Genomic DNA, 25,827 nt, shown 5'->3' with positions numbered 1-25,827 from the left:
ATTAATAAAATTGAATTAAATTAATAATATAAAAAAAGGTTTTAGAAATACAAATGAGTATAAAATTATACAAATGAGTACTTCAGAGTACAGGATTTGAAAAGAGTACGGTTTGCGAAAAAAGAGTACAAAACTCAGTAAATGAGTATAGTTGGTCACCTTAATACAGCATAAGTATAATAGAATGTGTTTTGAGTAAAGTTAATGTATATAATAGATTAATATTTCTAAAAATATAGATTTTTCTTATGTATCTATATCTATATGTATATATATGTCAGAATTATTTGTATTAATATGCCGTTAGCATTCTACGACTATGACGATATATATATATATATATATATATATATATATATATATATATATATATATATATATATATATATATATATATATATATATATATATATATATATATATATATATTTATCAATGTTCAGAAGAACCCAATATATAGATATCGGATATTACTCATCTCTTATATATATATATATATTATTTATTGTACTAAGTATCTCCCATATACAGACATTGTTTAGTTACAATTTTTTTATATTATATAAAATAACGATTTCTTTAAAGTTATTGGGCGTTGGTTAATTGAATTTAGACCTCAAACGATATTTATCTATATATTGGTATACACAAAACGTACTGGAAGTGGGTTAATAAATGAACATAAACAACAATGTGTTTGACCATGAATGATCGTGCAGTATGCAATAGCAATTTGTTTATTTTTAACTTCCAATGGAAGCAATTTTAGTCGGTCGCCGGTCTCCGGCGGCGTATAACGTGTGTACAGTATATCGCGAAACTGCAATAATAATTAATGGCAAATAATGTATTAGCCAAACCTCTATAACTAAGAGGAAGGAAAATGTTATGCATTACCAGAAGAGTTAAAACCGATAAATAACCACAAAAGAAATTACAAAAATGAGTAATTAATGCAAACTTTTGTTTTTATTATTTTTAACAGTTTTTTTTTATTCAATTTTGATATTTTACATCACAGTTAACAAAGTGCTGACTGCAATTAAGATATCTGTAAGTATTCTCAGTGTTTAAATCCAATTTGTTTGTTAAATTTCTGTTGTAACAAGTTTGTTATTGTAAAATACTTTGTAACTTTTTGTTGTAGTGTCATGACTAAGGTATACTTTCGAGGATATTGCATAAGGAACGTGATTATTTTGTGTTTACGAATCTACTAATTATATTATATTCTTTTAATTAATTGTTTGTACTCGGTTTTATTTTAATGTTATTAAATATTTATAAAAAATATTATAATTTAGTAGGTTCTATTATTGTCAACAACTATAAATAACTTTGGCACTTATTAAGTATTCTTCTATAAAAACAAAGTCCATTCGGTCGCAAATATATATATTTTTTTAATTGTAAAAAGTTTAAAACTAAGATGGAAGATAGCGTCGCGTAAACACGATCAGTGTTATAGACAGAATTTACTGCAACGCCGATAGCACCCCACATGAGTTGCCATTTTTGAAGACTAAGGTAGTCAGTTATTATATGACTTTATTACATTACTATGCAAATGATTTAGACACTTTTGAAAATAACATTAAGGATACATTAAATCAAGTAAAAATATGGTTGCCAAAAAATAATTTAAAAATTAATTTACTCAAAACAAAAACATTTATTTTAAGACTTGTTTGAGTCCCGTCCTTGACCTTAATATAACATACGAGAATAATAACGTAGAAGTAGATTCTACTATTTTTATTAGACATCACATTAGATAAGAAAATTTTAAAAAAAGGAGCACTTTGTTGTGTTGCCACTTTTCGTCAGGTGGGCCGTCAGTTTGTTTTCCATTTTAAGTTGCATAAAAAAAAAAGATTGTAAATTAAATAAATAAGTTTGTATTTGCACTTTATAAATTGCACCAGATAGCAACTTTACAAACTTCTCTTAGTGTATATCAGGGATTTGTTTCATCGACACTTCGTTTTTGTTTGATTATTGGTGGGAGTTCGTCTGACATAACAGTTCTCAAAACACAATATATATATATATATATATATATATATATATATATATATATATATATATATATATATATATATATATATATATATATATATATATATATATATATAAAGAGCTATTAGCAATGTGCGGTGTCGGGAATCTTGTAGGCCATTATTTAAAAAAAATAGGTATCCTTCTCCTGCTATGTATGTATATATTTGCTATCTATACCTCTGTAAAGCAATACCCAAAAATATTTAATACCAAAAAATTTTATTTTGATTACCATTTGATACCAAAAACAATTTAAAAAAAATAATGCTTTATTTACAGCCGAAAAAATATATAATAAACTTCCCTCGGATCTTTTAGAGCTGCCATTAAAAATATTTAAAATACGGCTACATCTATGACTTCTAGATAGGTTCTTCTAGAGTATCGGTGAATATTATGCCTTTATGTCTTAAAATTAATTGACATAATTATTAATTGTACATTTTATAATATTCATTGTCATAGTTATGTTAATAACATAATTAATCAGCTGTGTTTACAATATTGTGTATTAAATACGAGTATCTTTTGTATAGTGTAAAATATAAATAATCTGTAACATCTTGAATTTGATATGGATTTGTAATTTGTTATTGCCATGACTTACAATAATTAATCTTAATAAAATTAATCAAAAATGTTAATCGTATTTGATTGTATATTTTTTACAACTAACTAACTAAAAAAACTAATTTCTATATTCGAATGATTTTACTAATTAGTAACTAATTAAAATAAAGTACTTTCCTTGTTCTGCTACTACCAAGTCCCTCCACTACTACTATGACTATGTCGTTAAAACTTGTGACAAAAAAAAATAATTATAATAGAATAATCCGAGTGATTTGCTCAGTCGAATAATTAGTAGCCACTTTTGTATTCAATCTATACGTACACTCATGTCTGTAAAGTTTCTTATATTACAAAATTAATCACTCGGTATCATCTTTCACTTGTACCAACTAAAACTCTCAGCACCTTCATTGCTTTAAATGTCTATTTAGCGCAAATAAAAAAAAAATACTAGATATATGTTCCATTTTTAAACTGAATCTATTAACCGTGCAAACAACATTTGGCGGGAAATAATTAATAGGTTAATATTTAATTTATTGCGCATTTCAATTCATGCAGACGATTTATGCATTATCAACATATCAGCTTTTTACTGTCCATTGGTGAATATAAGCCTCCTTGGGGGTTTTGCCAGTAATTGCCACGCCTGGCAGGCGGGTTGGCAACTGCAGTCAGGTTTTAGAGATGTTTTAAGCGGGACGTTGTTGCCCATCCCTCGCCCTCCTTTAGTCGCGTCTTACGACACCCACGGGATAGGTAGTGGTGGCCTTTTCTATGCCAGGACCACACATAATATTATATTTATTTATAAATTATGGTAATTATAATATGAATGAAAAACTTTCTTAGTGTGAAGTTGATATTTACTTTCAATTGACTTCAAAAAGTATACATACAGTTTGATCCTATAGAAAGTTTATCAAAATCAGTAACGTATTTAGTTGTTTTTAAATGAAATTAACTTGTTGATCATAATTATATAGGTACTATATATATATATATATATAAAGTATATATAAATATAGTATAGTATATACCATAGTATATATAAAGATTATCAGTTTTATTGTAGATATTTCTAGTTTTATTATTATGGCAAGTAATTAACTTATCTATTATATCATATTGTATTATATATGGTTTACATTATGTCTAGACGGTACCTATAGAGCTATCCGCGGAATTATTTAACAAAATACCGGAGTTTATTCTTGAGCACTGTTATCTATCTCTAAAATTAAAATAATTTAATATCACAGTGAAATTATTATTCTAAGAACCAATTTTGTTTTAATGAGTGATTATTGAATGGTAACCCCGCCTGCGCTATTGGTATACGCTGGCGGGGCACCAGTGAAGGATGATAGGTGAGGATGAAAAGGCAGGTCAGCTAGCTCATCATGATGAACACACCTGGAATTTAGCACGATGGTTTCCAGGGGGACCACGGGGAGGTCGACCTGCCAGGGTATATTGCTAGCAATGAGATTAGTACGCATTACCAATATATTATAAACTATACACATGATTCTCATAGTCTGTACCATGATTTGATAAACTCAAATTTAAATTATAATTATATAGATAAGTTTAGAAAATGGTTAACTAGAATCGACCCTATTATGAATAATAAAAAAAAAAAAACAATTAATATAATCCATAATGAAAATTTGCTATATGGTTTCACCATAGAAAAGGCTATTCCTTTCTTTCCTATGGGTGTCGTAACAGGCGGCTAAGGAAATTTAGTTGTCAAGCGATGGGCAGCAGCGCCCCTCATAAAACATCTCTAAAGCTTGCGGTTGCCAATCCGCCTGCCAAGCGTGGCAACTACTGGCAAACCCACCTAGGGAGAGCCTTATGTTTAACGGTGGACAGGTAAAAGTTGATATGACGATGACGATGATTTATGTAGTCATTGCATTACATCCGTAAGATTTTCCGTCTCTCGTAGGGGTGTGTACTGCTTTGTTACCTTAGTCACCTCTTACGACATCCTGGGAATGAAGACGTGTGATGACACATCGTATTTTTACACACACTCACACATCACAACGTGATTCAATCGTAGCATAACACTCATTCTGGAAAACAGTGGGTTTTTTTTTAATCGGTGATAATGGAATGGTAACCCCACCCGCGCTATCGGTATACACCGGCGGGGCACCAGTGAAGGATGATAGGTGAGGATGAAGCAGATTAGTTAGCCCATCGTGACGAATTCAACAAGAATTGTTCACGATGGTTTCCAGGGGGAACCACGTGGAGGTCAACCTAATAGGGCATATTGGTAGCAATGGGGCTGTCAATCTCCATTGCTAACAATCCCTTTCTCCTCAGGCAGGAAAACAGTGGGTTATCCCGTTTGGAAATTTATTGAAAAAACAAATATTTATTTATTTGATTAACTGTGTGAGCTTTACAGTCTCCCAATGAGGGGGAGGGGATTGTTAGTAATCCGGACAACAAGTCCCATTGCAGTGTATATTGCTAGCAATGTGACTGGTAGTCAAACGTTATATAAATGTCAATTACGCACGCTTTATTCGTGTTTTTGCTGTCAGGCAACCATGCTTGCATACTTTTATAATTTTCAGTTTGAAAAGTGGGATTTGACAGGAAAAGTACATTGCGCGGAATCATAAACCCTTAATCCGGGGGAGGGGGATTGTTAGTAATACGGATTACTAGTCCCATTGCTAGCAATATACCCTATCAGGATGACCTGCACGCGGTCCCCTTCTTCTGACTTCTTTCTTATATAATATCTTTAGATTCTGTGCTTATATAATATTCTATTAGTTTTGCAAGAGATAACATTATTTATATTATCGTAGTTTCTAGTCAACTATTTTTGTTACCAGTATCAAATATTATATAAATATAGCTCCTTATCATTAATTTTCGTATAAAGTTTGAGACTTTTAATCTACATAGTTGTTGTCTGTGAGTTGCTATTTGGTTTAGGTGTTAAAATTACAAATATTATGATTTATTTTTTAAAGTATATAAAGTGAGAGATGAATGTGTAAATAGAGGCTTTTTGTGCTCGGTTTTCAATGTAAACATGCAAGAGAATTGTTATAAAGACAAATAAGTATTATATATATATATATATATATATATATATATATATATATATATATATATATATATATATATATATATATATATATATATATATATATATATATATATATATATATATATATATATATATATATATATATATATATATATATATATATATATATATATATTTAGAACCGGATCTTACATTTACCACTATTTACATTTATTATAATGCGAAAATGTTTTTATTATTTTATATTTCTTTATCATAAGTTCAGTGACAGTTAGTCTTGATTATCAGATTTTGCGCTCGACATCGCTGATTACACGGCCATTTTTTTTATCAGTAAAATTAATAAAAATACAATTGATATCATTATTATTGATATTATTATTGATTTATTGCGTGTATGAAAAGATTGATGAATTTGAAAGAAGCGAAAGAGGTTTGTTTGAATCGAAGCATTTGGCGTTCCATTGTTTCTGCCTACCCTAATGGGAGACAGGCGTGACAGATATGTATGTATGTACAGTTGATATCAAAAAGTGGCTCAGAAGTGTCTGAAGTCAGATTTATTATTCTATCAGCCTTTAACAACACCTATTCTCGTGTATGAGGGGGCGATGTATTAAATCATATTATACGGAACCTAAAGATCCAGCCCACCACGCCATCACCAGTGTGGATACCATAGTCAGCACGACTTGTTTCCAAGGGCGAGGGATGGGCAGCAGCGTCCTTCTTAAATCATCACCAAATCCGAATTGCGATTGCCAACTCGCCTGATAGGCGTAATATTCATGTTTGGAACATTTAAAACTATGGTTAACTTGGTATTTGAGACTGGGAATCGATCTTGGGACCCCGGACCGCAGTGAAGCATCGTATAAGACACTGCTATGAAAGTACAAGACAACATAGTGGCTACATACGTGACAAAATTTAATAAACTACTGGCAAAACTTCTATTATGGGAAAGGATTATATCCGGCAGTGGACAGTCAATAGCAGATATGAAGATCATGATGATATTTATTACAATAACGAATAGAAATGTAGGATCGTACTGTTATACAGTTATTAGGACTGCTTAAAAAAAAAGTAATTTGTAGTAGAAAGTATTTAATAATGAAATTGTTGCGAACTCCTTACTTATTTTTTAAGGTTTATATTTTTATTGTATTTTTACATTTTTGTTTTTACAATTGTCACTTTTGCTCTTTGCTGTCGTAGTCTATCTTTCGTATTTTCTTTATTATAGTTATTTTCCTTTTAAACCCATTGTTTGATTACATCATAAACATCAATATACAGTCCATAATATCGCCCACAGAAATAATATAAAAGATTATTTGAAGCGACCATCCAAGATGGAGTCTGAACCCGAACTGCCTTTGCGCTCCAACCGAGTCACCCAACTGCAACTAAGTATTGCAGCGCTCAGCATTTTTGGTTACATTTTAGGGATGTAACAGTACGTTTAAATGTTTAGCTAGTTGCCACAATTGCTGATCATGTGGATGATGATTAGGCAGAGTTGCGTGAATGATAGTTTATCTCGGTTTTTTTTTTATTAGATACCTATCTTTTTCTGTTCTCTAACAAATCAAATTGTAAAGATAAGACGCATACCAAAGTTCATTTGTGACAATCCGTGTCGTGGAAATTTTAGTAAAATTTGTCACGTATGTAGCCACTTCGTCTACTCGTACTTCCATAATAGTGTGTTTAACGATGTTTCCCTTTGGTTTTGGATCCCAAGATCGAATCCCAGTCTTAAACTTCAAGTCAACTTTAATTTTAAACGTTCTAAACATTAATATTACGAGGGGGAAGGCATTCTAAGTAATGCGGACTACCAGTCCTATTGCTAGCAATATACCCTGTCAGATCGATCTCCACGTGGTCCCCCCTGGAAATTATTGTGCTGAATTCCAGGTGTATTCATCGCGATAGGCTAACTGACCTGCCTTTTCATTCTTATCTATCATCCCTCACTGATGCCTTGTCGGTGTATACCGTTAGCGCAGGCGGGGTTTACCGATTTTTACGGTAAAACCGCCTTCAATTGTGGCAAGACCAATTATTTTAATTTAAAAACTAAACTACTTAAACGATTTCACTAAAATTTCTATAAAACGAAACTGTAAGTAAAATCCTTTCAGATAAAAAAAAAAAAAGATTTTTCAGATCGGTGTTCAATACAGAACATAAAAATTTAATATTAAAATGAATTGTTTATATTTTTTGTTCTGGCAATGTTGATTTTTCTTTTTTTATCAAAATATTTTTGTAAGTAGCAATTACTGCATTTTTTGTCTATTAACATGTCTACACACAGAAATGTCGTGTCCTGTAATTGTTGGTTCAATATTTTTTTTTATACAACTTAGAATGGCAAACAAGCTGACGGCCCACCTGATGGAAAGTGGTAACCGTCGCCTATAGACATGAGCAGTACCATGGACATAACAGAGTATACTGTTTCGCCCATGATGCCCCCCATGCGTTGCTATTCCTGAGGACTCGGGTGTTATTCTTCTGTACCCAGTAAATTCACGCCAATAATATCCCACCCTTCAAACCGAAACACAGCCATGCAAACACAACTGCTTTACGGTTGCAACACGAATAGGACAGAGGTACCCAAGCAATCGACTTTTGTACAAAGTCACCCTCTGGTAAAATTATTATTTTTTTTTTTATTTATTAAAGGTACATACAACAGGTTACAATCAATAACATTATAAACATTTATATAAAGATAATAGTATGAACTAGTTTGAGACCCAGACAGGTGTACACACAGCATGGTTAAAGCAGTCGGCAAACAATGTTAAATTATAAAGTTATATAAAGAAAGCATATGAATTTGGTAAATAACAGTGAAGTACATGCAAATAATAAAAATACATAAAGATATGGACATGTCAAAGAGACTTGATGGCTGATTGTACAATGCTTTTGAAGGTGTTTAGACGTGAGTTGAAGATATCAATTTGAGGACTTATCAATTTTATTACTATATAAAAATAAAATTAATCCTTTTCTATAACAATCGGTTTACAAAAAAAAAAAAAAAACATTATTATTATTTAGAATAGTAGAATTATAATGGAAAACAACATTTTGTCTGTGTATGTGCTGATTATCAATATGGATAGGTATTGTTAAAATAAATATAGAAATCAATAAGATAACAGTCATGTTTATTAATGACAATAATGAGATTTTATGACCTGTAATTGTCATAAATAAAATCGTCAGACTAGGCGTACGTGATCCGACTAGAGTATTCCATAAAAATAACTTATATATTTATATTTTATTGTGCACAAAAGTTACATTTCTTTTTATGGGTAAAAATGGTATGGTAGCCCCGCCTGTGCTAACGGGATACGTTGGCGGAGCACCAGTGAAGGGTGATAGATGAGAATGAAAACAGGCCAGTCAGCCCATCATGATGAATTCATAAGGAATTAACCATGATAGTTTCCAGGGGGAACCGCGAGGAGGTCGACCTGGTTGGGTATATTGCTAGCAATGGGATTCTCAATCTCCATCACTAACAATCCTTTGCCCCCAACAAAAATTACATTGTTATATTTGATATTAAATTAAGATATACAACAGGCGAGCTCAACTCTGTAAGACTTCTCTTCCAGCAAACCCTGAGTGCAAAGGAGCATTAATTACCAGCGGGCAATAATTATGCAATTCAGAATGGCAAATAAGCTGACGGCCCATTTGATGGAAAGTGGTAACTCTGTTATGTCCATGGTACTGCTCATGTCTATAGGCGACGGTTACCACTTTCCATCAGGTGGGCCGTCAGCTTGTTTGCCATTCTAAGTTGTGTAAAAAAAAAAAACAAAGCCATATACCTAATAGCAATATATGTAATATTGCTCTTGTAATTTCATATTATAATAACATCCAATCGAATAATGTAGTTTCATTAATGTCTGTTTTATAAAAAAAGAAAAATGGTACTATTTTTTTTTTAATTTTTTAAATATTTAAATAAGGAAGGAGTTTAAGGGAAAGTTTATTTTTAAGAAGTTTTTCTTTTTAAGTTTATATAAATGTCAACTACACATCTCTCACACTCGTGTTTCTCCTGCCAGGCAACTATGTTTGCATATTATTTTTCAATTCGAAGAGTGAAATATGGAAGGACAAGTATATTGCGCGGAGGGGTAAACCCTTAATTCGGGGGAGGGGGATTGTTAGTAATGCGGACTACTAGTTTCACTGCTAGCAACATACTCTGTCAGGTCGAACTCCACGTGGTCTGTCCTGGAAATCATTATGCTGAATTTCAGATGTATTAACTCCGATGGGCTAATCTGCCATTTTTTTCTTCTATCAACCCTCATTGGTGCCCCGCCAGTGTATACTATTAGCACAGGCGGCTACTATTAGCATGTAATAAAAAAATCTTAAACCTCAGGAATAGCAATGCATGTGGGTTATCATAGGTATCAAGGTGTGTCACTGTGTAGGTGTCACAGTATCAGACGATCTTGGCGTGTTCACAATTGTACTAGATAACAGGAGTGAGATATGGCCGATACTGCATAATTAAATTACTTATCGCAATTAAAGATAAATAATGTGAAAATAACCTATTCTATTACCAACTGCAGATCGAGGATGACGTCGAGATGTGTGGTGTCTTTGAATGTGGTCTTTAGGACGTTATGTCAGAGTACAAAATACACTAACAGCTCCGTGAGAAGAAAAAGTCTGTGGACACAGGACCGGGTGCTCACGTCGCCCCACAAAAATATAAATATTCCAAATTGTACCCTGAACGAGTTCGTGTGGGAGAATCTGGACAAATGGCCGGAGAGGACTGTTGCTGTGAGTATATTTTTTTTATTATAGATTTTCTTTTATTCTTTTAATTTTGAATAAAAGAAAAACATATAAAAAACAAAATGAATGTAGCAGTGTCTGTGCAAAGGACCTAACTCAGTATATGTCGCAGTTTCAAATCTGAAGCTACGACACTGATTTTCAGTAAGCCCTAAATACGTAACTCTAATTTTCCAATTACCCTGCTGTTTTTTGTTGCTATTTCTTGAACGTATACATACTAAACAATAAGTACCGCGCTTTTAGTCCCCAAGATATTAATAATATTAATAATAAAAACATAATAATAAACAAACTACAGTTATGTTTATACGAATAAATCACATTTCATTTTATATCAAGTTACATTATGAAAAGTCTACATTACCACAAGTCCTTAAACTAAATCAGACCTATATCTTGGGGACTTATTTTTTAAGGGATGATAATGGAATGGTAACCCCACCTGCGCTATCGGTATACACCGGCGGGGTACCAGTGAAGGATGATAGGTAAGGATGAAGCAGGTCAGTTAGCCCATCGTGACGAATTCAACAAGAATTGTTCACGATAGTTTCCAGGGGGAACATGTGGAGGTCGACCTAATAGGGCATATTGCTAGCAATGGGGCTGTCAAACTCCATTGCTAACAATCCCTTTCCCCCCTATTTCAGCCGTTAACTATCCACTACTGGACATAAGCCTTCCCCATAAGGGGAGTTTTGCTAGTAGTTGTCATGCTTGGCAAGCGGGTTGGCGGGTTTATGGATAAATAAACTTGTACAATTGTAGGTGTGTGCAATAACAGGCAGAGGCTACACATACGAGCAAGCTTTTTACTTATCCAATGCGTTCGCCGCCAACCTTCGGACTAAGTTCAAGATCGTCGATGGAGACGTTGTTTCGGTCATGTTGCCCAATATCCCCGACTATCCGCTGGTAGCCATGGGCATTTTAGAAGCCGGAGCCGTGATTTCGTCTATAAACCCTATTTACACTGCTCGTAAGTCTATTTTCGCTTTTTTTCCATTGTATGTAAACATATTATTATGTCACAGTGACATTATATATGTAAATTTATTATCCGAACTTTGCATAGTGACTTGGTGTAAACAAGTACTTATGTACTTGACATATTAAATTTTATTTAAACTTCAATTTATGAGTACGAAAACAAAAACATAACATAGTGTGGAAAAAAATGAAGTTTAAGTAAGGCTTGATTAAATAAATAAAATTGTTAAATAAACATAAACGTTTTTAACTAGATATGTTGTAAAATAAATGGGTTAGTTGTATAAAATTATAATAATATTATTATAATATTGAATATTTTCGCCTAATTTTGTTATGTATTTTATGTGTAGAGTTGTTTGAAAATTCTCAATGCAATTGTATGGAACAATAGACAATGTGTGAGTGTTATTTACAACTAGTGGCCCGTCCCGGCGTCGCACGGGTGGACATTTTTACATTTAAAAAAATGGCCATTAAGGTTGCACACGCGACGGAAGCTTAAAAATGGAGTAACCTCTCCCGTTTTCCCAACAATTCCCTTCACTGCTCTGTTACTATTGATCGTAGCGTGATGAAAAGTATACTATAACCTACCCAGGAGTATGAAGAATAATTGTACCAAGTTTCGTTAAAATCCGTCGAGTAGTTTTTATGTTATAACGAACATACAGACAGACAAAAAATTTACTGATTGCAGTTTTGGCATCAGTATGGATCACTAATCACCCGCTGATAGTTATTTTGAAAATATATTTCATGTACAGAATTGACCTCTCTATAGATTTATTATAAGTATAGATATAGATCTGAAAAAGTTCACCAAAAAAAATATATATACATATATATATATGGCGAACAAAGGAGACCAAAGCAGTCATAGTCATATAGTCATGACTGCTTTGGTCTCCTTAAGTCATAAGTGGTCATAAGTGGGGGGGGGTAAAGAGGTTGTTAGTAATGGGATCTGAAAGCCCAATTGCTAACAATATACCATATCAGATCGACCTCCACGCGAATTAAGGATGTTTGAACACTATTCTTTGTGGCTATATTTTAAGGGCCTTTGAATTGGATAGCATCGACTCTCACAAATACCTAAAATTATTTCTGCGTACTTCATTATCACTAGATAGCGCAACAGTCATTCATGTATGTGCGTGTGTTGTGTTTACGATTATGTGAATAATGTTGCCATTGTATTGAATTAAACAAGTTCAAAAATATTGCTAGTTTTATCTCAACAAATGTAGGAAGTATTTGAAGAGATAAGAGCAATTAAGAATAACATCAATGAATATACTAGTTTATATTTTCTTTTTGACGGGTGAAAATGGTATGGTAACCCCGCCTGCGCTAATGGGATACGCTGGCGGAGCACCAGTGAAGGGTGATAGACGAGAATGAAAACAGGCCAGTTAGCCCATCATGATGAATTCATCAGGAATTAACCATGATAGTTTCCAGGGGGAACCGCGAGGATGTCGACCTGGTTGGGTATATTGCTAGCAATGGGATTCTCAGTTTCCATTACTAACAATCCCTTTCCCCCCTCCAGATGTTAAGTTACTATCATCATCATCAAAATTCAAAATATCTTTATTCATGCAGGTCTATTACAGACTTTTATGATATGTCAAATCTACCGTCAGTTCGGAATGATCTCGAGATGAGAAGAACTGACAAGGAACTCGGCTCGTATTCTTTTCAAATAAATTTTATACATGTTTATAATAATACAGATTCATTTTTAAGTTCAAATTTGGGAGAATAGAGTGACCACCAGCATATGCTATTGCAAAAGCAAATAGTCTAATTAGTAAAAGTCTAATTGTGCCTTAATCCCATCATCATCATCATCATCATCATCATCATCATCATCATCATCATCTGCCCACCCTTATTCCAATTATTATTCGGGGTCGACGTAATATGTTTTCCTCTTCCATTCTTCTCTATTCCCAGTCATTTCCGCATTCACTCCCATTCTGGCCATATCGTCCCTCACACAATCCATCCATGTCTTTTTAGGTCTTTCTCTGTTCTTCTAATCTCATCATCATCATATCAGTTATTAATTGACTACTGTTGATCATAGGGTAATCCTTGGCGGTCGCCAGTAATTGCCACGCTTGGCAGGCGAATTGGCAACTGCAGTTAGGCTTTTATGATGTTTTAAGAGGCACGCTGTCTCACGAGCCATCTCACGAGCATTTATTCGCCTCTTACGAAATGAAGTGATATGGCGATATGGCGAGTTAGTATGGGAGACTCAAAATTTTTTGACTTTTTTGAATTTTTGATACACGACATTTCTGTCGTAAATTCTATAACATGGATAGATTCTTAGTTCTATATATAATAAACGACAATGACTTTACCTTATATATATGTATATATATATATATATATATATATATATATATATATATATATATATATATATATATATATATATATATATATATATATATATATATATATATATATATATATATATATATATATATATATATATATATATATATATATATATATATATATATATATATATATATATATATTTAATTAACTTAAAATCTACTTTATTTTAGATGAAGTTCATCGCCAGCTGTTAGTATCGAATGCTAAAGTTGTAGTCACATTGCCTGAAATATCGAATATTGTTAAGGAAGCTTTTAAACTGGCTAAAATAGATATACCAATAATAGTAATAAAAACGAATGGAGATCCAGCACCTGAAGGGACAGTACTGTTCAATGAATTATCTGAAGATGTCCACGTGGACACGTCTTGTTTGAAGAAAGTGAGGAGAAGTAACAATGACGTGTGCTTCTTACCGTATTCGAGTGGCACTACGGGCTTGCCGAAGGGAGTGGAGCTGTCGCATAGAAATATAGTTGCGAACTGCATTCAAATCAGTGAACCAGCGATAAAACAACACAACGAGACGACCAGTGAGTACTATTTGTGTATTTATACTATTAAATATGTAGTTTTTTTTTTATACAACTTAGAGTGGCAAACAAGCTGACAGTCCATCTGATGAAAAGTGGTAACCGTCGCCTATAAACATGAGCAGTACCATAGACATAATAGGGTATATTGTTTCGCCCATGATACCCCCCATGCGTTGCCATTCCTGAGGACTCAGGTGTTATTCCTCTGTACCCAGTAAATTCACGCCATATCCCATTCTTCAAACCGAAACACAGCCATGCAAACACAACTGCTTCACGGCAGAAACACGAATGGGACAGAGGTACCCAAGCAATCGACTTTTGTACAAAGTCTCCCTCTGGTATTTTATTGATATTATTAGAAAATATGCATGTACTCTTACACAAGAAGGTTTTATAATAAATATCCGATTGATTACGTTGTTTAGCGCATCGTCACCTTCCTACCCTTATCCCAATTATTATATGGGGTCGGCATAATATGTTTTTTTTTTATCCATATTACAAAAGGATTTAGCTTATAGTTTTACGACCGGCCGCCTGCCTGACGTCAACCCTCTTTGGGAAAATTCTACCAAATCAGATTATAATTATAAAATATCTAGGACAGTTGTAATGCAAATTGATCTATTGTTTATTAAGTTCCAAACATATTTAACAGACTTATCATGTGAGAGCGTCATCTGATGTCAAAAGATGAGTCAGGCATGAGTTTAAGTTTTGTTAGTTTAGTTTGTAAGATTACGTTGTTTAGCGCATAAACAACAATAAACACAAAAAAAAAAACAATGTAAAAGTTAAAATTTGAAAATATTTAATATATAATAACAAAAAAGGTTTTTTGTGTACAATAAAGAATAAATAAATAAATAAGGTTTTATAATAAATAGTCAAGTATTTATTATACGAGGTTTGTCCGGAAAGTACGTATAAAAGTTTTTTAAAAATTTTATTTTACAATTATTCAGGTAAATCAATTTTATCCCCTTCAAAGTACTCCCCCTGTGACATAATGCACTTGTGCCAACGCCGTTTCCACTGTGAGAAGGCTCCTTGAAAGTCCTCTGGTTGTAGGTTTCTCAGCTGCCCCGTCGTAGCTTTTTTTTAGGTATCTCATTTATGTCCCCCAAATGCCGCCCCGAAGTACCAATTTGGTTTTTGGGAACAAGAAGAAGTCACACGGGGCCAAATCCGGCGAATAGGGGGTGTTCGGTCACCGTAATGGAATTTTTACTCAAAAACTCACGGACAACAAGAGAGGTGTGGGCAGGGGCATTGTCGTGGTGAAGAATCCAACGCCCCTCTCGCGCCAATTCTGGACGAACTCGTGCCACACGAGCTTTGAGGCTGAGCATCGACGTAGAATTTTCCATCAACTGTCTGGCCTGGAGGGACGAATTTATGGACAATCCCCCTATAGAACATCGAAAAAAACAATCAACATTGTCTTGACATTTGAGCGGGATTTTCTTGATTTTTTTGTTCGTGGTTCCCCGGATGTCTATCCACTCTTTGCTTTCACGGCCATTCTTGCCGAGTTTCGAGAGAAACTTGATTACGACGCGCTGCTCTTCAACGGAAGCGGGCTCCATGCCGACGGGGTTATATAAGATGGCGTGACAAGCCAGTTATATTTAGACCAGAACTGAAGCATTGTTAGGGACATAAGGAAGGGGTCCTGCGCTTACCTGGCCTCCCACCCTCTTTCTCGCATTCCAGAACACTTTTATACGAACTTTCCGGACAGACCTCGTAAAACCTTTTTTTTTGTGGAAGAATGCCAGTGTTTTCTAATGTGTATTATTATGTATACAAAGTTCCATTAAGTATTCATAAACACGACTATTAACATATAAAATTTATTTATATAATATATATATATATATATATATATATATATATATATATATATATATATATATATAATATATATATATATATATATATATATATATATATATATATATATATATATATATATATATATATATATATATATATATAAGGTAACAAACTTAAAAAAAACAACTGTGTTGAAAATCTCCTTCCTTTTGAAGTCAGTTTTTTTTTGTTGGGTGAAAATGGTATGGTAACCCCGCCTGCGCTAACGATATACGCTGGCGGAGCACCAGTGAAGGGTGATAGATGAGAATGAAAACAGGCCAGTTAGCCCATCATGATGAATTCATCAGGAATTAACCATGACAGTTTCAAGAGAGAACCGCGAGGAGGTCGACCTGGTTGGGTATATTGCTAGCACTAGCTAGCTATGTTTGCATGGCTGTGTTTCGGTTTGAAGGGTGGGATATGGCGTAAATTTACTGGGTACGGCGGAATAACACCTGAGTCCTCAGGAATGGCAACGCATGGGGTGTATCACGGGCGAAACAGTATACTCTGTTATGTCCATGGTACTGCTCATGTCTATAGGCGACGGTTACCACTTTCCACCAGGTGGACCGTCAGCTTGTTTGCCATTCTAAGTAGCATAAAAATAAAAAAAAAAATAAAAAATAAAAAAAACTAACAATCCCTTTCCCTTTCCCTCCAACATTGAAGCCAGTTGGAATTATTTAAAAAAAAAATCTAAACAGTATATTTAATTTGTAATGCAATTAAAATTGTATTGGGTTATGTGTATGTCTTATAGGTCAAACATAATATGTACTTACCAAATTTTTTACAAAAAAATCCAATTAATTTTCAGAAACACACCAAGACGTGGTTATGGCGGTGCTCCCATTTTTCCACAGTTACGGGGCGACGGTGACGATGTTCCACAGGATGGTGGTCGGTGGCAAGATTGTGACATTAGCAAAGTTGCAACCAGAGCAGTTCTTACAGAGCCTCGAGAAATACAAGGCGAATATTTTGCACATTGCGCCACCTTTAGGTAAGTTTTTTAAAGATATCAAGAATAGGAAACAAGCTGACGGCGCACCTGATGGAAAACAGCAACTGTCGCTTATAGACATGAACAGTACTATGGATATAATGTCACAGTATACACTGTGATGCCCACAGAATACCTCATACGTTGGACTTTCTAAAAACTATGATTTTTTTAATGGATGATAATGGAATGATAACCCCGACTGCGCTAACGGTATACGCTGGCGGAGCACCAGTGAAGGATGACAGTAAGGCCGTATAATGGGGGAAAGGGATTGTTAGTAATGCGGATTATCAGTACCATTGCTAACAATATACCGTTACAGGTCGACCTCCCCGTGGTCCCTCCTGGAAACCATCGTGCTGAATTCTAAGTGTATTTATCACGATGGGCTAACGGGCCTGTCTTTTCATTCTCACCTATCATCCCGCACTGGTGCCCCGCTATATACCGTTAGCGCAGGCGGGGTTACCATTTCATTATCATTCATAAAAAAATGTAAGACCGTATAAATAGGCCGTGTGGTCCCAGCATAAAATAAGCGACCTCTCCTTTTCCTGTGGGTGCCGTAAGAGGCGACTAAGGTAGCTTAATGGTCGAGGAATGGGTTGCAGCGTTCCTTTTAAAACATCTCTAAAAGCTTAACTGTGGTTGCCAACCGTCTATATAGGTATATATACATATACATTTTTTCGATTTTTTTTTTTGCAAAGTCTCTCTCTGGTATTTACTCACTAGATATTTCTGTAATCTGTGAATTTGCCTAATATTTAATCTAGGATCTGGCACACACATATGTGTATCAAATTTCGTTCAAATCCGTTGACAAACAACGTGATGAAGAAATAAATAACACCAAATATTTATTACTGCAAATTTTTTTATAGTTATTTATTATTATTTATTTAACATTTTATTATACCTAATACAGAAAAGTAAACAATGATAATAAAAAAAAATATTTACTTGTAGTGGTCCGATTTCTTTTTCAAGGTTCTCTTTTTAAAACGAATCAGTGTTGTAAACAAAATAATGTTTTCATGAAATTTATATTAATTAGTAGGTAGTTAAAGATATCGACTAATAACATGAATGTGACGTGCGCAGTCGCTGTATCTTTACGTACAAAAAAAATAACATAATTGTCTTTGATCATGTTGTTTACCACCGCGATATGTATTTACTTTAATTTACTTTACTTTATACCTACAAGATACTTTTAAGGGGTCAAAAGATAATGTATTTTTAAAAACGATTTTATTTTATGATATATTCGTTTATTAAAAATATATTAAGAGTCGAATAGAGCTTTCTCGAAGAACGCTAGACTCGAACTGAACTAATTGTGTGAGCCAGGATTGCCAGATGCGAATTATTTTTTGCGCCAAATTAATATGATTTTTATCTCATCACAAAGTTGTATTGTTATTTATTATTACAAACAAACAAATAAACAATCAAATTTCCTCTTTTTACGGGTGCAAACCCCTTCCAAACCATACTACAACATACCAATACATATTGCACAATAGCTGTTCCCAGAAATTCCCAGAAAGAATGAAGACACACTTTACAAAGGAAATTGATAAAAGGGAACACCACAGGACAGTGAGAAGCCAGTGTGTTTTAAGTCGCGAACGTACGGTGTATATTTTAGGTATCAATCACGATTCATAGATATAATTACTATTATATAATTACTAATTTTAAATAAAGACTTTGTATTAAATTATATTAAACGACATTGTGAACTTGAATAGTATTCGTTTTTTAAAAAACCTATCACCGACCGTCAGAACGTAATTCTCTTAATAATATTACCTACTATAAAAGTACATAGATAAAAAAAAACGCACCGACGAGTATGACGAGTATAATTTGTAGACACATTAGTTTTTATATATTTGAATTTGAACGCGGAATTGTGTGTCTGAATATACATAGATTTTGTTTTTTGTTTTTGTTGAAGGGAGACCAGATGGAGACTGTACAAAAGTCGTTTGCTTGGGCACCTCTGTCCTATTCGTGTTTCTACCGTGAAGCAGTTGTGTTTGCATTGCTGTTTCGGTTTGAAGGGTGGGATATGGCGTGAATTTACAGGGTACAGAGGAATAACACCTGAGTCCTCAGGAATGACAACGCATGGGGGGTATCATGGGCGAAACAGTGTACTCTGTTATGTTTATGGTACTGCTCATGTCTATAGGCGACGGCTACCACTTTCCATCAGGTGGGCCGTCAGCTTGTTTGCCATTCTAAGTTGTATATAAATGGGATAAATTGTGCAATTTTTTTTTGGAAGATGTAGGTATAGATTTAGATTCAAATATTTTATTTGCCATGCAAACAAGTTACTTTCAACTTGTCATTTCCATGTTGTACCATACGTTAATAGTCCGCTGTTGAACGTAACCTCCCCTATAAGGGGATTTTTTTTTTAATGGGCGATAATGGAATGGTAACCCCACCTGCGCTATTGGTATACACCGGCGGGGCACCAGTGAGGGATGATAGGTGAGGATGAAGCAGGTCAGTTAGCCCATCGTGACGAATTTAACAAGAATTGTTCACGATGGTTTACAGGGGGAACCACGTGGAGGTCGACCTGATAGGGCATATTGCTAGCAATGTCGAACTCCATTGCTGACAATCCCTTTCCCCCCTGGCAGGCAGGTTGGCAATTGCATTTTGACTTTTGGTAATGTTCTAAGAGGGACGCTGCTGCCCGTCCCTCCACTGATGTAATATTACAATACAGGAAGGCTTTCAGCAAATGACTTTTTCATTTTTGACAAATATTTTAATAGAGAACATATGGAACGTTCAACAATGCGGAGCGAACAGAGCGATTTTTTTTTATTTGCGACTTTGGCAAAAACCATCAGCCAAAAAGTAACAATTACAAGGTAACAGAACATAAAATTAAAAGACAAATTACAAAAATTACAATGATTATAAATTAATTATAATATACTAAAAAAGGAAGTTTAGTAGAAAGGTATAAGTTACAATTACATATTTAAATTTCACCGATTGTTGAAGTAATATAATTAAAAATTTGATACAAAATGGTATGTTTTAGAAGAACCTGCACTGAAGTAGGAATATTTTGAGCGAATAGAGACAGAGAGAGAGAAAAAAAAATACACTTTTTAATACAATATATATAATAGAGACATAGACCATAGTCGTGTACAGCCATGGGCGTGACAGTATGCTCTGTTTTTGGTTACAACATCCATCATAAGAATTTACATAATTCAGTCATATTTATTGTAGATTTTGTAATTTTCTGTTACAGGATTGTTAATGACGTCCCACCCCGCTGCTTCACCGAAGATTTACCAATACTTAGAGGTGATACTAAACGGAGCGGCGCCATTTGCTGGCTCAGATGCCAATAGATTACTGAGTAAAATTCAGGTATTATAATTTTTTGTAAGTTTTAATTTTATTTGCTATGCATGTTAGTTTGTTTGTTTAGGTCAAACCTTGTATCATCTTACCAGAGAGAGACTTTGTACAAAAGTCGTTTGCTTGGCCACCTCTGTCCTATTAGTGTTTCTACCGTGATGCAGTTGTGTTTGCATAGCAGTGTTTCAGTTTGAAGGGTGAGATATGCCTGTACCCTGTAAATTCACTGCCATATCCCACTCTTCAAACCGAAACACAGCCATGCAAACACAACTGCTTCACGGTAGAAACACGAATGGGACAGAGGACAGAGAGTTAGTTCAGTTTAATACTCATTTATTTTAAATATATAAACACTGAACGGCCATCGGATGAAATCGGTAATCCATTCGAGTATTCTGACATTCCCTATGGTTGACTGGGAGAGAATTTTTCAAGTCCGCCATGTACACATATTTGTACTAATGAATAAATAAATAAATGAAACTTTAGCAAGTTGGAGGCAAATACGTCTAATTGTGGATACTGGCTCAAAACACCATTGAGTAATTACGCAAGAGAAAAATGGAGCTTGCTTGGCTAACTCTGTTCTTAATGGAACATCAAATAAGTGTCTATTTATTTTCATTTATAATAAGTAATATTAATTTTTCAGCGTAAAATAGACTTTCGACAAGGGTACGGCCTGACTGAGACGTCGCCAGTGGTCTCTTTACCAATCATAGGATCGGAGCATTACTCGTCCGTCGGTAATCCAATGCCCAGTACCGAAGTCAGGATTGTTGATAGTAATTTGAAAAATTTGGGCCCTAACGAGGTATGTATTATTCTTGTGCATAAAATACAAAAGTCTTAAAAAAAAAAACTTTTATTTTTTTATTTTAAAATGTACATGGAATGAACGAACGGTCAGGTCATAGAATGAGCTCCCTGTCGAGATTTTTCCAAGATACTAGCATGGGGTTCTTCAAGAAAGGAGTAAAGGGGTTTCCTATGAAAGGTTATGGTAACCGCTTATCAGGGGGGCCGTATGCTTGTATGTTTTAAGAGGGACGCTGTTGTAGACCCCTCGAACGTTAAGTTCTCCTAGTCGCTTCTTACTACTCTCTTTTCTCTCTTAGATGTCCTATGGGAAAGAAAAGGGTGGCGTGTGGTGTTTCTATGCTTGGACCAACCGACAATTTAGAAGAATATATATATATATATATATATATATATATATATATATATATATATATATATATATATATATATATACCCTATTTTTTATGCCATTCAATAAAAATGACAAAAAAATCTTTGGATAATAAATCCAAATTCCTATTGATATTTCAGACAGGAGAGCTCCTAGTACGAGGCCCTCAAGTAATGCGTGGTTACAAGAACAACCCAGAAGCCAATAGAGAGACCTTCACCGAGGACGGCTGGTTCAGGACCGGGGACATGGCTGTGGTCGATGATAACGGAGACATCACGATTGCTGATAGAATTAAGGAATTGATAAAGGTTAGTTATATACTTTTTGCTGCTTTACAGTTTAGAGTACGCAGTTTATGCCTTATTGATCAGCTAGCTTCTATAATGCTATAAATATAGCATTATATAGCATATATAGAATAATAAATATTATATACTTTATTGTATTTATTTATTTAAATGACTTTATTGGTTAAAAGAAAATATGGTACAAAAGGCCGACTTAATGCTAGTAGCATTTTTTACCAGTCAACCTTTGAGATGAATCACGAACGCGGTACTTCATTACAGGGACAGCTAAAAATGTATACCTATACAATATAAATAATGCATATGTTGCAGTCAAAACTCTTAACCAATCAAACGTACTTTTCTTTTATATATATAATTATTATTTATATATTTAATTATTATTTATATATTTATTTATTTACAACTAGATTAGAGATTCTGTAATATTTGTATTTTATTTATTTATTATTAGGGCAGATGTGGTGAAAAATATGTGGCATAATTATATATATATATATATATATATATATATATATATATATATATATATATATATATATATATATATATATATATATATATATATATATATATATATATATATATATATATATATATCTATATATATATATATATATATATATATATATATATATATATATATATATATATATAGATATATATATATATATATATATATATATATATATATATATATATATATATATATATTCTATTATAATTATTCTAATCACTCTATACCAACCGACTCGACCAGACCCAAGATCTACTGTTTACTGAAAACCGACAACTGATGGAAAATAAAGCTTCTTGAGTGGCGATCCCGTATGGGCAAACGTAGTGTGGAACGATTACTGCTGCCACTAGATGGAGTAACGACCTCAAATGCATTGCAGAGAGTCAGTGGATGTAGATGGCTCAGGACTGTTCCTTATGGCTGTCTATGGGGGAGGCCTATATTCAGCAGTGGACGGGTAATGGCTGAAATGATGACGATGATATCATATTGTTAAATGTATAAAAGAAACAAATAAATGCCCAATGTCTGCCATAGTTGTATACAGAGAGTTTTTATATTTTTTTTTTCATGATCTTGGAATGACTATTTACAGGTCAAAGGCTTCCAAGTTCCACCGGCGGAGCTGGAAGGCGTGTTACGTGACCATCCATCCGTACTCGACGTGGCTGTCATTGGTGTACCACATCCGACCAACGGCGAAGCGCCCAAAGCGTTTGTCGTACTCAAAAATGGGCAAAATGCGGACACAAAAGACATATGCAACTTTGTCAACGAGAGAGTGGCCTCATACAAGAGGCTCAACGATATTGTCTTCCTGGACAGCATACCGAAGAGTTTGTCAGGAAAGATTTTGAGGAAAGACTTGAAGGCTAAATATTGTTGAGTTTTATTATTCATTGTTATTGTTATATACTGTATAAATACTCCGTTGGACAAGTATAGACTGTCTACCATAACATGGCACGTTCTTCTTAAATTCAAAGAATTAGAAAAAAATTACAAGATTTCGACCAAGGAATATATATATATATAATACTCCTCAATAAAATACTATTCTATTTTATTCCTCTCTGAAGATGTTTCCTAACAAACATAAATAGATCACGTCTGTACATACATTGAGGTAAAGAGTTGGAGAGGCATGCCATGTTAAGGTAGACATTCTATACTTATTCTGTGACTGAAATTGTCAGGGACCAAAATATTATTTTTTTTATTATAAGATATAGCAATACGATATAATAATTAATTTTAATAATTTTGTATTGTATTATTAAGTAGAGTTTATATAATTTTTATATAATTAACAGATTTTAATAATTTTGTATTGGATTATGTCCCTTTCGTGTTTATATAAAGCAGTTTTTATATTCTGTATTTCGGTTTGAATGGTGGGATATGGCAGTGAATTTACATGGTACAGAGGAATAACACCTGAGTCCTCAGGAATGGCATTGCATGGGAGGGTATCATGAGCAAAATAGTATACTCTTTTATGTCCATGGTACTGCTCATGTTTATAGGCGACGGTTACCACTTTCCAACATTTTTGTGGTCCAATGACTACCGGAAAACCTATGAACAAAGGAATTAGGAACTCCACTAAGAAATAAATAAAACTGACAGGAAATGGAAGTATAAACGGAATGAAAGAATGGATGGAAAGGAAGAAAACTAAGGAAACTAGCTAAATAATTAAAAGTAATAGATGCATAACCTGGAACTTAATATCCGGGAAAAAGCGTCCTCCTAAGGGGGAACCACAATAAAAAAAAAACAACTGCTTCACGGTTGAAACACGAATGGGACAGAGGTGATCAAGCAATCGACTTTTGTACAAAGTCTCCCTCTGGTAAGGTAAAGTAAGTTCATATGTGGTCTGGATAAACTTTTCGTAGGTTTAGTTTAGTTGTGAATATAAAATTATGTTGTACGCAGAGTTATTTGACCATGTTTGTTATTTTAATACTGATTTGGAATATTCTATTATATTTTTATATAAATAAAATAATTTGTATTCCAATGTCTTGTATTTATTGTGTACCTTTTTTTAATGGATGATAGTGGGATGGTAACCCCGCCTGCGCTATCGGTATACGCTGGCGAGGCATCAGTGGGGGGTGAGAATGAAAGCAGGCCAGTTGGTCTATTGTGGTGAATTCAACAAGATTTAATCACAATGGTTTCCAGGGGGAACCGCGCGGAGGTCGACCTATTAGGGTATATTGTTAATAGTAAGGCTTTTAGATTTTATTACTAACAATCCCTTCCCCCGCCCCCCAACTTGTATGTTTTTTTTAATGGGTGATAATGGAATGGTAACCCCACCCGCGTTATCCCCCCCCACGATGTTTTCCAGGGGGAACCACGTGGAGGTGGACCTGTTATATATTGCTAACAGTACACACATGTTACACACATTACAGATTAGTCGTATCTATATGAGATTAGCTGATTAAACGTTTATTAATTAAAACTGACTGTGTGGTCCATAATAACATAATTTTTCATTTCGTAAGTGTGCTACAGTAATACAAAATGGTCACAACTCAGTTTATTGCTTGACCCTCAAAAGAGCAAGAGACTACCGACTAAACCGTCTTTCAAAAAAAGCGTTCACGCTCACTTTTTATCTTTATCCGAGCAGTAAGTGCTTTATATTATTCCCAAATTCGTGTATAATATAGTATATATCATATATGTGTAAGTATATTTGTTATTCATATATATTTATTCGTTTATATATGTAATTTTAGTATGTATATATATCAATAATTAGTAGTACCGCATTCGAGTATTCTGACACTTCCCTATGGTTGACTGGGAGAGAATGTTTTTAGCATTAAGTGCGCCATGTACACATATTTGTACTAATGAATAAAAAAAAAAAAACAAAACACTGATATTCTGTTGTGGCCGTAAGCCAGAAAATTTTCTATGAATAGAT

General features: G+C 33.9%; 1 protein-coding gene across 1 annotated transcript; it reads left to right on the top strand.

Moving 5' to 3' along the window:
- Positions 1-778: 778 nt before the first annotated feature.
- LOC113510928 (uncharacterized) lies at positions 779-24,903 on the top strand. The gene is made up of 10 exons (XM_052893622.1): positions 779-836; positions 960-1,053; positions 10,360-10,576; positions 11,363-11,573; positions 14,179-14,541; positions 17,252-17,437; positions 20,739-20,860; positions 21,507-21,668; positions 22,187-22,357; positions 23,473-24,903. Exons 3-10 carry the CDS (start codon positions 10,367-10,369, stop codon positions 23,761-23,763), a joined length of 1,716 nt encoding a protein of 571 aa, XP_052749582.1. The 5' UTR covers positions 779-836; positions 960-1,053; positions 10,360-10,366; the 3' UTR covers positions 23,764-24,903.
- The last annotated feature ends 924 nt before the right edge of the window (positions 24,904-25,827 follow it).

Source organism: Galleria mellonella, unplaced genomic scaffold, assembly GCF_026898425.1.
Source record: "Galleria mellonella isolate WM207_F2 unplaced genomic scaffold, CSIRO_AGI_GalMel_v1 utg182, whole genome shotgun sequence".
Lineage (NCBI taxonomy): Eukaryota > Metazoa > Arthropoda > Insecta > Lepidoptera > Pyralidae > Galleria > Galleria mellonella.
Note: the sequence above shows the minus strand (reverse complement) of the source record. Positions and strands in the feature narration are given on the sequence as shown.

Excerpts from the sequence above, each read along its gene's own strand:
- LOC113510928 (XM_052893622.1), top strand. The coding sequence starts at position 10,367 with ATGACGTCGAGATGTGTGGTGTCTTTGAATGTGGTCTTTAGGACGTTA. Across the intron at positions 17,438-20,738 it reads GCACATTGCGCCACCTTTAG|GATTGTTAATGACGTCCCAC; the intron begins GTAAGTTTTTTA and ends TTTCTGTTACAG. Across the intron at positions 21,669-22,186 it reads AAAATTTGGGCCCTAACGAG|ACAGGAGAGCTCCTAGTACG; the intron begins GTATGTATTATT and ends TTGATATTTCAG.